The sequence below is a fragment of the Schistocerca cancellata genome, chromosome 8, assembly GCF_023864275.1.
Source record: "Schistocerca cancellata isolate TAMUIC-IGC-003103 chromosome 8, iqSchCanc2.1, whole genome shotgun sequence".
In the NCBI taxonomy this organism is placed as follows: domain Eukaryota; kingdom Metazoa; phylum Arthropoda; class Insecta; order Orthoptera; family Acrididae; genus Schistocerca; species Schistocerca cancellata.
The window spans coordinates 282,355,102-282,370,494 of record NC_064633.1 but is presented as its reverse complement, the minus strand read 5'-3'; the positions used below and the strand labels follow the sequence as shown (position 1 = coordinate 282,370,494).

At 39.7% G+C, this 15,393-nt stretch overlaps 1 protein-coding gene across 1 annotated transcript in view; it reads right to left on the bottom strand.

Moving 5' to 3' along the window:
* Positions 1-15,393, bottom strand: part of LOC126094520 (myotubularin-related protein 13) — a 223,730-nt gene that overhangs the window by 82,453 nt on the left and 125,884 nt on the right. Inside the window, 1 exon segment of the mRNA XM_049908937.1 lies at positions 10,957-11,150. Within this exon segment, the coding sequence (XP_049764894.1) occupies positions 10,957-11,150 (194 nt within the window).

Genomic DNA, 15,393 nt, shown 5'->3' with positions numbered 1-15,393 from the left:
CATCCCTCATACATTCTCACGGCTACTGGCAGGTCTACCTGCTGGATTGAAGCTACACCTACTATGGGCATTTCTGCAGAGACAGTTCCACAAGCCTTGTTTACTACACTGATTTCAATATTTGGGTGCCTGGAACATGTGACAACAGAAAAGATTGACACTGTGTCGTCTTTGTTCAACCATTTAGCTACTTTATGTGGGTTCACTAATCATCATTCCACCAGCAAACATTCAGCAAGTAGTAGCATGGTGGAAGGCTGGTACAGGAGAATCAAGTCAGTGTTAATGTATCACAAGTCTTGCTGGTTGATTGCCTTGCCACTGGTGTTACTCAGGTTGCAGATCGCACTCCAAACAAACCTCACCACTTTAGCAGCAGAAATGGTGTATGATGAAACAGTGAGAATTCTGCTGGACTTTTTCTCCACACAATAAGAAAGCTTCTCTGAAGATTATGTTCACTGGTAATTAGCAATAAAGTGTATAGCACTTACATTACTATCATTCAAGTGTGGATCACAGAACTCACAGAATCACAGAATTTCCATATCATACCAGAGGCAATGTTGACATCTGTGACCGAAGAGCATCAGTTCGAAGACTGATTTGATGCAGCTCTCCATACTACTCTATCATGTGTAAGCCTAATCATCTCCGAGTAACTACTGCAACCTACATCCTTCTGAATCTGCTAACTGCATTCATCGCTTGGTCTCCCTCTACAATTTTTATCCCCCACACTTCCCTCCAATATTAAGTTAGTGATCCACTGATGTCTCAGAATGTGTCCTATCAACTGATCTCTTCTTTTGGTCATGTTGTACTACAAATTCCTAGTCTCCCCAATTCTCTTCAGTACCTCCTCATTAGTTACATGATCAAACCATCCAATCTTCAGCATTCTTCTGCAGCACCACATTTTGAAAGCTTTTCTCTTTCTATCTAAACTGTTTATTGTCCTTGTTTCCACTTCCATACATGGCTACACTCCAGATAAATACTTTCAGATAAGACTTCCTAACACTTAAATCTACACTCCTGGAAATGGAAAAAAGAACACATTGACACCTGTGTGTCAGACCCACCATACTTGCTCCGGACACTGCGAGAGGGCTGTACAAGCAATGATCACACGCACGGCACAGCAGACACACCAGGAACCGCGGTGTTGGCCGTCGAATGGCGCTAGCTGCGCAGCATTTGTGCACCGCCGCCATCAGTGTCAGCCAGTTTGCCATGGCATACGGAGCTCCATCGCAGTCTTTAACACTGGTAGCATGCCGCGACAGCGTGGACGTGAACCGTATGTGCAGTTGACGGACTTTGAGCGAGGGCGTATAGTGGGCATGCGGGAGGCCGGGTGGACGTACCGCCGAATTGCTCAACACGTGGGGCGTGAGGTCTCCACAGTACATCGATGTTGTCGCCAGTGGTCGGCGGAAGGTGCACGTGCCCGTCGACCTGGGACCGGACCGCAGCGACGCACGGATGCACGCCAAGACCGTAGGATCCTACGCAGTGCCGTAGGGGACCGCACCGCCACTTCCCAGCAAATTAGGGACACTGTTGCTCCTGGGGTATCGGCGAGGACCATTCGCAACCGTCTCCATGAAGCTGGGCTATGGTCCCGCACACCGTTAGGCCGTCTTCCGCTCACGCCCCAACATCGTGCAGCCCGCCTCCAGTGGTGTCGCGACAGGCGTGAATGGAGGGACGAATGGAGACGTGTCGTCTTCAGCGATGAGAGTCGCTTCTGCCTTGGTGCCAATGATGGTCGTATGCGTGTTTGGCGCCGTGCAGGTGAGCGCCACAATCAGGACTGCATACGACCGAGGCACACAGGGCCAACACCCGGCATCATGGTGTGGGGAGCGATCTCCTACACTGGCCGTACACCACTGGTGATCGTCGAGGGGACACTGAATAGTGCACGGTACATCCAAACCGTCATCGAACCCATCGTTCTACCATTCCTAGACCGGCAAGGGAACTTGCTGTTCCAACAGGTCAATGCACGTCCGCATGTATCCCGTGCCACCCAACGTGCTCTAGAAGGTGTAAGTCAACTACCCTGGCCAGCAAGATCTCCGGATCTGTCCCCCATTGAGCATGTTTGGGACTGGATGAAGCGTCGTCTCACGCGGTCTGCACGTCCAGCACGAACGCTGGTCCAACTGAGGCGCTAGGTGGAAATGGCATGGCAAGCCGTTCCACAGGACTACATCCAGCATCTCTACGATCGTCTCCATGGGAGAATAGCAGCCTGCATTGCTGCGAAAGGTGGATATACACTGTACTAGTGCCGACATTGTGCATGCTCTGTTGCCTGTGTCTATGTGCCTGTGGTTCTGTCAGTGTGATCATGTGATGTATCTGACCCCAGGAATGTGTCAATAAAGTTTCCCCTTCCTGGGACAATGAATTCACGGTGTTCTTATTTCAATTTCCAGGAGTGTATATTCAATGCTAAAAAATTTCTCTTCTTCAGAAATGCTTTTCTTGCCCTTGCCAGTCTGCATTTTATATCACCTGTACTACAATCATCATCAGGTATTTCGCTGTCCAAATAGCAAAAATCATCTACTTCTTTAAGTGTCTTGTTTCCTGATCTTATTCCCTTAGCATCATCTGATTTAATTTGACTACATTCCATTATCCTCGTTTTGCTTTTCTTGATGTTCATCTTATAACATTCTTTCAAGACACTGTCCATTCCATTCAACTATTCTGAAGTCGTTTGCTGTCTCTAACAGAATTACAATGTCATCAGTAAACCTCAAAGTTTTTATTTCTTCTCCCTGAACTTTAATTTCTACTCCAAATTTTTCTTTGATTTCTTTTACTGCTTCTTTGATGAACATATTTAATAACATCAGGATTGGCTACAACCCTGTCTCACTCTCTTTTCAAGCACTGCCTCCATTTCACGCTCCTCGACTCATGACTGCTGTCTGATATCTGTACAAGTTATACATAGTGTTTCCCTTCCTGTATTTTATCCCTGTTAACTTTAGAATTTCAAAGAGAGTATTCTAGTCAACATTGTCAATAAGTCCATAAATGCTATAAATGTAGGTTTGCCTTTCCTTAACCTATCATCTAGGTTCTTACATTTCTTCTCACTGATCTTTGCCGAGGTCTGCTTCTACCAGTTTTTCCATACTTCTGTAAGGAATTCATTAAGTTAGTATCTTGCAGCCATGATTTATTAAACTGACAGTTCGGTAATTTTCACACCAGCAACTGCTTTCTTTGGCATTGGAATTCCTCCAATCTTCTTGAAGTATGAGGGTATTCCACCTCTCTCATACATCTTGTGCACCAGAGGAAGAGTTTTGTCATGGCTGGCTCTCCCACATCTATCAGTAGTCCTGGGGCTTGTTTTGACTTAGATCTTTCAGACCTTTGGCAAATTCTTCTCACAGTGTCATACCTCCCATCTCATCTTCATCTATGTCCACTTCCCCTTCCATTATACTGCTTTCAAGTTCATCTCCCTTGTATAGACCATCTATTCACTTCTTCCACCTTTCAGCTTTCTCTTCTTTGGTTAGGACTGGTTTACAACCTGAGTTCTTGATATTCATACAGCTGCATCTCTTTTTCCCAAAGGCCTCTCTAATTTTCCTATAGGTGGTATCTAACTTTCCCCTAGTGAAATATGTTTCTAAATCCTTACATTTGTCCTCTCGCCATTTCTGCTTAGCAACTTTGCACCTCCTCTCAATCCCATTTTTGAACATTTGTATTCCCTTTGGCCTGTTTGATTTGGTGTATTTTTTAATTTTCTCCTCTCATCAATTAAATTCAATATCTCTTATGTTATTCTAGGATTCCTACTAGGCCTTGTCTTTCCATCTCCCAAAATCACTCACTCTTTTTCTACTGTATTCATTTCCGCACTCCTAGTCAACCGCTGTATAATGCTCCCTTTGAACCTCTCAACAACCTCTGGTTCTTTCAATTTATCCAGGCCCTATCTCCTTAACTTCCTAGCTTTTTCTAATTTCTTTGATTTTAATCTATAGTTTGTAACCAATAAATTGTGGTGAGAGTTGACATCTGCCCCTGGAAATGTCTTAAAATTTAAAATCTGGTTCCTAACTCTCAGTCCAACCATTATATAACCAATCCGAAACCTTCCAGGGTCTCCAGGTCTCTTCCACAGACACAACCCTCTTATGATTTTGAAACGAAGTGTAACCGATGATAGAATTATGCTCTGTGCAAAATTCTGAAAGGTGGCTTCCTATTTCATTCCTTTTCCCAACTCCATTTTCACCTATTATTTTTCCTTCCCTTCCTTTTTCTACTGACAAATTCCAGTACCCATCACAATTAAGATATGTCTTCTTTAACTATCTGAATAATTTCTTCAATCGCTTCATCATCTGTGAACCTAGTTGACAAGTAAACTCATACTACTGTGGTAGGCGAGGACTTCATGCTTATCTTGGCTATGATAATGCATGCATTATGTTGTTCATAGTAACTGACCTGCATTCATATTTTCTTGTTCATTATTAAACCTACCTCCGCATTACCCATACTTAATTTTGTATTTATAAACCTGTATTCAAATGACCAGAAGTCCTGTTCCCTCCTGCCACTGAACTTCACTAATTCCCACTATATCTGACTTCAACCTATCCATTTCTGTTTTTAAATTTTCTTACCAACCTGTCCAATTAAGGGATCTCACATTCCATGCTCCAATCTGCAGAATGCCAATTTTGTTTCTCCCATTCACAACACCTCCTGAGTAGTCCCTGCCCAGATATTCAAATAGGGGACTATTTTACTAGGGGACTATTTTACCTCCGGAATATTTTACCCGCAAGGACACCGTCATCATTTAACCACACAGCAGAGCTGCAAGTCCTCAGGAAAAATTATGCTGTAGTTTCCCTTTGCTTTCAGATGTTTGCAGTACCAGAACAGCAAGGCTGTTTTGGTTGATGTTACAAGGCCAGTTCAGTCAATCATCCAGGCTGTTGCCCCTCTAACTACTGAAAAGGCTGCTGCCCTCTTCAGAAATCACATGTTTGCCTGGTGTCTCAACAGGTACCCTTCTGCTGTGGTTGTACACACAGCACAGCTATCTGTATTGCTGAGGCATGCAACCCACTCCACTGACAGCCACATCCATGGTTCATGTGTGGGATGGGGGATGGGGACAGAAAATTGGTAGCAATACACATTGCATTAGATGGTGGATGACTAAACTGATTTCTCTGTTGCCTTTCAGCAGCAAGTGCCCGTTTCCATGCGTCACTATGGGTGTAGCCTCTGTCTCGGTTACTGTAGTCGTTACAAACACCGATTTCAACAGCTTCTTTGATAACAGGAATCTGAGTAGGTAGATGCACACATAACATATTCGTTTCATCAAACACAATTGTATGATGGTTTATGAGGATGCATTCAGCAACAGCAGATTTGTCAAATTTGTGACATTTAATGTGGCACTGCTACTCTGTGCAGTGTGTAGTGATACAATATATTCAGTCATATCATTACTGGTCTTACCAGCAGCAATGACATATGGTAAGTCGAATCCACATTTTAATGTAATTGTGGCTTATGATTTTACTTTAAGTAATTTGTAAAGGTCTCATGTAACCACCAAAGGTAGTGTTTTGTTTTGTTCCATGAGCAGCACAGCAAGAAGTTGTCCACATCCAAGAAAGCAGGTTAACACCACCAGACACATTCATCATAAAGTCAGCGGCCAGAGAGATGATGAAGATGCCGAGAGCATGACTTTCTTGGTATATTCTTTTTTGTTAACGCCGTATAAAGAAAGAAAGATATAATTTGTAAAGAAAAAGCATTCAGTCAGTCTCGATATCTTGACATCTCAAGATTTGTCAACTGATCTTGTTATTAAAAGTTATTACGTTACACGACACTGTACGCATTGTGCTCAAATAAAACTTCTGAGAAGTTTTAGGAATTAATTTGAAGATATCAGTGTTCTGATTTATCTTGAAAATTTTGTGACGTGAATCTTGGAGGAAGTGGTACTGGTAAAAGTAATGCCCTTCTATGAAAACGTATAATTAAAGAAGAATTCAAATCGATGCTAATGTAAAAAATAAAATTTATCTTAGTTGCTAAAAATTTATGTAAGTGTGCAAATGAACTTTGTTAATCCGATTGGTGATAGGAAATCAGTTCAAAATGATGATTGATACTGAAATATTCTTTAGTTAGAACACTCTGAACCATTCATTCAGTGAAGTGAAGTGATGCGAATGTTGAAATTTAAACACAATTTGCATTTAATTTAAAAGGATGATTTAACATATCAGAGGCTACACATTCAACTGCACAGTAATAAAAATGATCTCTGGTGAAAATAAATTGTGCAGATTATAAATAAAAAGTGAAAATGTTTGAAATTTCATCATAAGAGATGGCTAAATTAATCTCTCTGTCACTACAGCCATGCATCCAGAATACGTTTCTTAAACATTTCATCTCCAAAAGCAGATGTTCCTTATCACACAGTTTTAGCTCTATGTAACAGCACATTTAAAACTGCTTTCTTATGGGCTGCTGATAAAAGCTTTGTGCACTTTGATATAGGTCACCATCTGTTGGTTTCCAGTAAAAAGAGTGCACCAGCCACCAATTTGTTTTTCATTCGAGCAGAACACCTAAAAATGGTAATTTTGCTTCTCTCTCCATATTAATGATGAACTTGATATTATGGTGCATACTATTTATACGACCCATGAACAGGTGAAGAGTTATAATTCCACGATCTCCAGTCATCGGCATCAATATTATCTGTTACCCTATTTTTCAAAGGAACAGAATACTGCTGATACAAAGCAGTATGTCCAACTTACTCTTACTCAGCATAAGTGACTTATGCTTATGTATCAATACTGTTCCTTTGATAGAGGCAAAATGCCAAAATGCATAGCGATGTAATAAAACAAATATTTTGTGGTCAAAACGAGAGTTTCATTATGAGTGCCGAACATGACAACCACATCTAATAAAGCTGTTATGCAATATGTGCTAGCATAAGGGAGTTCCACAACTACACAACATCTGCATGACAATTTGGCCACTCAAGTACCTAATGGTCTATTCCAATATCACCTGACGATGAGGAGAAGGAAATGATCAAAAGCTCAAAACTGATAAATATGACTTAGCATGAACTCAGTGAAACATTTATTCGAGAATGTCCTCACTTTTTTTATTTGTTAAATTCATCAAAAAATGATGAAAATTTTTTTGTTCTATGGTTAAATGACAAAAAATGACAGTTGAAAATTCACAAATATTGGGATTTGATAATCCTGATGTGTGTTATGTTGACCTTTAGTGTGGGTAAATTAATCAAGGCTAATCTCCAGCACAATACAGACAAGAAAGAAGTTTGATATGATCAGATGCACAATTGCGACCTGGCACTTGACAGGCTGGAATGGCATTGAAGGAGCAGCTGTTGTTCTCAATTTTGAACCATGTCTAAATTATTTTACTTTGTTTTCAAGCTACACCATGGCATATGGGCAAGAATGCAATTCTTACTGCCTTGTATGCATTGAAAGCTTATTTCCTTAAATGTGATGCCTGATTCTTTAGACATTCTTTTCATTAATTCAGAATTCTCAGCACTTCTGAAAATATTTCAACACACACTCTTTGTATATCCTGATGTCACCCTCACAACTACCCTCAAAGGAGAATGCTATGTGATAAACACCTGTGCTGTAGCCAAATTCCAATCGGCAACATTCAGTCTGCCCCTGTAGTCCTTTAAACAATGCAGCTATGAGATGGTAGCATTCTAGTCAACTTGGAACTGTTTCAAAATACCTGCATGGTTCATAGCAGTAACTAACCACTCTGAATATTATACAAAATCGCTTCTTGTTTCAATACCCCAAAAGAAGCAAAGGTAAAGCCTATGACATTAAATTTACTGGTGAACGACTTTGTTCATTCTAAAATCAGAGAAAACAAAATTAATTTTCTTGCCGACGACAGACCCACTTTCTTCAAAACAATGGCAAATAAAATAGCATATGCAGTTTTCCAAATGAAACATACAATACAGCTGAAACAATGGAGAAAGTATGTACAACCATGCAGGAAAAATAGAATACAAAAACCTTCCCAGATACATTTGTCAAAATAAAGCAGTAGCTGTTACAAATACTGCAGTAGGACATTTACAGTTTGACTGAGGATGACTTATGAGTTTACAGGGGCGGAGGAGGAGGGGGGGGGGGGGAGGGGGAGAATATGAGAAATTATCAAACAAATTAAACAAGTCCAGGATGGAATAACAACAATAAGAAAAGGACAGACTGCTATAGAGTGGATACCGAGTTGCTTATAGGACCAATGAAACAGACTCCTAAACATTTAAGCTTGCAGACAAAAAGGCTTGCAGACACACACACACACACACACACACACACACACACACACACACACACACACACACACACACACACACACAGTGTCCCAGATGCTCAGGTCCCAGCCGCCGAGAGACAGCAGTCACGTGTGCACGTTTTCTACTTCACATGAAGGATCTTTTTCACCAAAAGCTTAAATGTTTAATCAGTCTTTTTCATTATGCATGTATGTGACTGAATGCCTCCTCCTCTATGTGGTGAGGAGCAATCCATCCTTTTCATATTTATGTTATGACACAGAAAACAAAATAATAGTTCATTTACACTTTTATCAACAGTTCTGTATAACTTCTTGCCAGCCCTAGAAATTTTATCATTACTGTCAACAGTCAACATTCTCTGCCACTGCAAAATTACCTAATGTACAAGACATGATAGAAAGTAAGTGTACAGTGACCATAAGAGGGTGTGCATTTTTTGAGTGTTGGCAACACTGAGTGGTAAAAGGAGATCCCGACTACAGCGAGCATCGCAGGAACTCGGTAGTAAGTAACCACTTGTTGCAGTGTCCAGTCGCATGAGAGATGTCAGTAAGAAATCCCACCAAGTGCGAGCCACGAGCTACAGTTTCATGGAGGGGGGGGGAATCAAAACAGTTTACAGCAAAGGTGTTATGAACAGAATGAGTGCACTTAAGTGGTGTAGGGAGTTTAGTGGAGGTAGAACAAATGTTTATGACAGAGGAGTGGAAGACCCCTCCTTCCTGACTGATGAGTTGGGATGGGATGGGATGGGATGGGATGGGGGAGGGGGAGGCAGGGGAATAATAAATAAATAAAAAAGGAAACTGTTCATGAGGAAAGTCTTCTGATTAACAGAAGATGAAATTTTGTTGATGTTTCCACAGCTCTCCAGAACTTCCTAACACGAGACATACATAAACACTGGGGTACCGGAAACTGTGTGCAAGATGGGTCCCAAAACAGCAGGAAAAAAAAAAAAAAAAAAAAAATCAATAGGGTTCATAAGATTCTTGATTGACTTGAATTGGATTTTTTTAAGCTCTGTTATGATTAGAGATGAAACATGGATGGCTCATTACACCCCCGAGACAAAAAGACAGTCAACACAGTGCCATCACATCACTTAAAAAAAGCATAGCCTCAGCATTTTGAGACAAAAAGGCAGCATTTTGGTCGAATTTTTGCCTCAGGGGGAGACCATTGATGCACAACTATTGTGAGACACTACAAAAACTCAAGGGAGCATTCAAAACAAAAGAATGGGAAAGCTGATGAGAGGAGTGTGCTTGTGGCACGACAACATACATCCTCACACTGCCTTAGCTACCAAGGCACTTTTGGACCAGCCCCTGTCTTTCCCCTGACTTCGCTCCTTCAGATCTTTTCACCTCCCTGAAGGCACACATGGGTGGAATAAAATTTTCAACTGACAAGCAGGTGTAGAAAGAGGTTCTTAAGGGAGGGAAAGAGCTGGTGGGAGAGTTCTTTGAGAAGGACATAAAGAAGCTTGTGACAGCTCATCACATGCAATTAACATGATGGAGGAAAAAAAAAAAAAAAAAAAAAAAAAAAAAAACGCATGGCCTCAGTGTTTTGGGACTGAAAAGTCATCACATTGGTCAAATTTGTGCCTCAGGGAGAGACCATCAATGCACTATACTTTGAGCTAGTCACTTTTATTTATGCTGATAATTTGTGAAGATGATAGGTGTGGCACAAAATTTTCACTGCTATTTTCTATGAGTAATACAAATTCAAAATATGAACTTATGCTCTACACTCTTTTAAAAACGAAGTTTTTCTTTAAGAAAGCTAATTTTTGTTCTAAATACTGTTTCCAATGCCATCCAGATCTGTTAAGTCTATATTAATAATTTAAACTGTGATATAGTTGTGTGTGCCTTTCTCGTAAGCAAGTTTGACCAAGCTAATCTCCAAAATATGAATTTTAATAGGGGTTTCACAGGTAAATTGGGCATAACCTGGAGGAATGTATAGGCTTTATTCCATCAGAATTGGATCACAGATAAGAAAGATGTGGTAATTTAAAGTTTTAGGAGTCTGCTCAGCTTTATAGTTCAGCTGTTTATCTTTGTGATGATGTAGCATAACAAAGAATTAACAGATGGACTGTTAGTTTTTTTACCTCGGTGAGATAAGTATTTTCGGGAGATTACATCAGTTACAAAATTAAATGCCACTATCTTAACTTTATGACTACAAACTTATATTGAATTTACATGGCTAGGATATACGGATTTACTGATTTTACTTTGTATGTACAAAGCTTTACAAAATTCCCTTCTTTCTTTCAACAGGTTCCATTTACATTTGACTTCTTAGCTAAGAAAAATGAATTTATTGATGAAATTATCCTGTAAAGATTCCGTTGTTACCCACTGTTGTACGGAACACTAAGAGGTGATGGAATGCAAAGGCCCTTATTTAACTTCTATTGCAAAGCATGGGCATATAGCTAGTGCAAAAACAGATCTTGTTACAATTAAATACACTAAATAAATGTAATTAAAAAACGTTCTCACTTGTTGAAGAGGGATGTCCTTTAAGCATTCCCATGACACCCTTTCCATGGTAACTAGAGCCACGAAGCAGCAATGCCTTAGTACGAGGATGTCGCCATGTTATACAAGGCAGTCTGTTGCTTCGGTAACAACGACAGAAACGTCTGATACTATCATCTGACACAACAGATGGCATCACAAGAAGTGCTGGATAACTGTAAAGGAGGGACAAAAATTAACAATGCTATCCACAAAAAGTAAAAACATAATAAAAGTTTTGTTTTATTAATTTAGATGTGGTATAAGAAAATCTTTTCATAAAAAATGTTACATAACTGCAACAATTCTTTGTTAATGTCATACATTCCCAGTGAAGCTGAAAGATAAATGTACCCTATAATCCATATTTTTGCTGTGTTCACTTCAACTCACGATTTTTATCAAACTACTTCATTTCTTTTTAAGTTCAGTAACTTGTGAGATAATGAAAAATACCAATATGAATACTAAATACTACGATATCTGCATCGAATGACAACATACAAATGTAAAGCATACTGTTGAGTCAGTCATGAAATGCAAATTTTCATATACTTGTAACAAAGTATTTGACACTGAATCAAAAGAAAAATCCATTTGAGCGAACTATAAAATTACAAAGAGACAGAATGGCAATATTAAGAAAAGGATAGATTGCTACTCACCATACAGAGGACTGTTGAGTTGCAGACATGTACAACAAAAAAAGACAGTGATCATGTGTGTGCAAGTTGTGCTTGCATGAATGTGTGCCCGTTTTCTACATCAGAAAAAGGCCTTTTGGCCGAAAGCTCACATAGCAGTAATTTGTTGTGCCTGTCTGCGTCTCAACATCTCCTCTACATGGTGAGCACCAACCCATCCTTTTCTTAACACTGTCATTACTCCATCCTGGCTTTTCCATTGTGTGACAGAGTAATCCATGGGTGTAGTGCCAGTTCTCAGTGACCAACAAGCACAATATATCAGCAAGCAACCCTTTTGCAGTCATGAACTGTTCTCCTTGAGGGCATACAAGTGACGACTACTCATATTCCCCTGCTCCACCCCATATTTTAGGAGTGGCTTTCCATAGTCATTCTGCACCCTAAGACTTGCATAGGCCATCCAGTAGTGGTGTTTACACAAGCAGCAGCAAAGGCAGTACCAATGGCATGGCTATTGGTGCTTCACCCACCTTTGAAGTCATCTTGTTGCGAAAAGCCACCGCAGAGATACAGGGGTACGTATATAGGCCACCTACGCATCCCCACACCAGTTCCTTAGTGCAATTGGTGATGGTCACAGGACTGCTCACCAAAATACTGTGTCTGCTGTATACATCTACACCTACAAGATTACTTTGCGATTCACAATTAAGTACCTGGCAGTGGTTTCATTGAACAACCTTCAAGCTACTCTCAAACAATGCGCAGGAAAACCCGAACACTTAAATCTTCCTGTGCAAACTCCAGTATCTCTTATTTTATTATGATCATCATTTCTCCCTATGTATGTAGGCAGCTTTTCGCATTCTGAGGAGAGACTTGGAGATTGAAATTTCATGATAAGATCCTGCCATAGCAAAGAACAACTTTGTTTAAATGATACCACCCCAATTCATGTATTATATCTGTGGTACTCTCTCCCCTGTTTCATGAAAATAGAAAATGAGCCACCCTTCACTGAACTTTTTCGATGTCGTCTGTCAATCCTATCTGTTGTCAATCCCACACCACACTGAAAGACTATCAAAGAGGGTTGACAAGCATAGTGTAGGTAGTGTCTTTAGTAGACTTGTTGCATTTTCTAAGTGTTCTGCCAACAAATTGCAGTTTTTAGTTTGTTTTGCCCACAACATTATCTACGTGGTCATTCCAATTTTTGCGCTACAACATGTCCTTGGTTCTCGCCACCCACCCAGCCTTAATTTATTTAATTTCTTCTGTCTCAGCATTTCTTCACGATAAATACTCCTTCCTTCACTCTGGTTTAGTTTCCTACATCTTTCATTTTCTGACCTGTCTATTTTTCACCCCCCCCCCCCCCTCCCACTTCTATTACATACAGTGCACTAAGCTTTCACTCTTACTGACTCATGCATGATGTTTAAGCAGTAATCTCTGTATGTCATATTACCCTGTCTTCCATCTTTAAGTTCTCAGGTTTTCAACTCTCATCCAGTGAAGTCCCCAACAATCAGTCTTTCCTTCTCATCCCATCCCCTCCCATCTGGTGAGTCTCCCCTGCCACAGGGTTGGTTCTGGGTGACTTTTCTGAACTCTGCCCCTTTCCCTAAACCTCTCCAATCCTTTTCCGCCACCCTCTTCCTTCCCCTTCAACCCTTCTGCTGCAAGGAGGAACCACTAGCTCTGAAAACTTGCATATGTAAAACGTTTGTTTTATGTGTGTTCTCCTGCTACTGCTTGGTGAGTAGATTTTTTATCTATCCAATTACATTTCGTAATTCTAAGTCTTAAGTATTTAACTGAATTTATAGATTTGTGTGATTGATCACATAACCAAAATGTAACTGATTCCTTTAGTACTTGTGGATGCCTTCACAATTTTCATTATTTACAGTCAATTTCCACTGTTCACATCTAAATCATTTTGCAATTGGTTTTGATTATGTGAACTGGCATTATACACTTGGACTGCTCTGTTTTTACTTTTACACATGCCTAGCAGCATTACCTCTCACACGTAAGTACTGACCAACCATTCCATCTCCTTGTAATTTTAAAGTATTTAATACTTAACATACAGTCCAGCAAAAGTGGTGGCACAATGCAATCAGTCATGCCAATGTAGCTTTCTGGTGTGTGTGTGTGTGTGTGTGTGTGTGTGTGTGTGTGTGTGTGTGTGTGTGTTATTAATTCAATCATTAATTCATTCAATTATTCATTTCATTAATTCATTCAAGTCATTAATTCAATCAAGTCCTATAGGAAAGGAGGAGGAGTACCTACTTATGGCACCCATCTGAACCACCCATGTTTTATGGATGACATACTTTTTCCCCTCTAGTACAGATAAGCTTCAGTAATAATCAGAAAAACTTAATAAAACAAGTTCAAAAGTGGACCTGAAAATAGACTGTAATAAGATTTAAAGTTAGAGGGTAAAAAGTGAATATGTATAACTTTTACCTATTCCAAGTCCACTTATAGATTGTGCATTAGAAGATTATTAACTGTTGAAGCATGAATTTAATCGTTTTGTAATTCTACTGTCACATTATCAATCAGGAGGTATATGGAATGAAGTAAAATGCACCTCGACTTGTCTGAACGTGCATTAGACAATTTGAAAAAGATGTTGTTTGTATTTACACACTTTTATTGTGTTACAACTGGTTCTGAAGTTTTACAATAACATCAGGTTGCCCTATTGTGCCAATATCATGATATAAAAAGTTATTGGTTCCAGATTTTAGAAATAACAACCATACTTTTATATCACAATACTGGCATAACACAGTAACCTGATGATGTTCTAAAGGAACTAAACCAAACATGATACCAATGTGTATTAATACAGCTGTGGTCATTTTCATTAATCATTAATATTAATGTCAATCAGATGTGGAGCTCAACATGAAGTTCATACGTCAACTACCTCCACAGATGAGGAAGAGATTGGAAGAATGTTTGATGAAATAAAAGAACTTGTTCAGGTAGTTATGGGAGACGAAAATTTAATTGTGTTGGGGGAGTGGAATTCAGCAGTAGGAAAAGAAAGAGAAGAAAAAATAAAAGGAAAACATGGAGTGAGGGAAAGGAATGATAAGGAAAGCAGCTTTGTAGAATTGTGCATAGATTATTTCCAGGAGCAGATACGGGCTGTGACCATAACTTGTTAGTTACAAACTGATATTTAAAGCTGAAGAAATTGCAGAAAGGTACAAAACTTAGTAGTTGAGAGTTTCAGAGGGTGCATTAGAACTTATGTAGGGGACAGCAATATAACAATAGAAGACAAAAGAGGTGAGAGCAGCACTGAGTAGAGGGTCAAATAGGTGAAAGGACAGGACCCAGTAGAAATCGTTGGATAATGCACAAGATATTGAATCTAACAGAAAGAAGGAGAAAATAAACTTCAGAAAATGAAGCAGGCAAATGGAGGAATACGGACATCTAAAAAATGAAAGAGTCAGAGAAAAATGGCTAAGCAAGAATGGCAAGAGGAGAAATGTAAGACTGCAGAAGCACACTTGACTACAGGAAAGGTAGATGTTGCCCATAAATAAATTTTGGTAAACAATAAGTAGCTGTACGAATATCAAGAACCCACATGGCAAGCCAAAGATGGTTCTACAGGGGAAATGAACCTAATGACAGTATTATAGACCAGGAAAAGGAAGTTATGATACTGTAAGGAGAGTTTGACAGAACACTGAAAAAGATAAGTCATCCTAAAAGGGACAACAATCCCTCA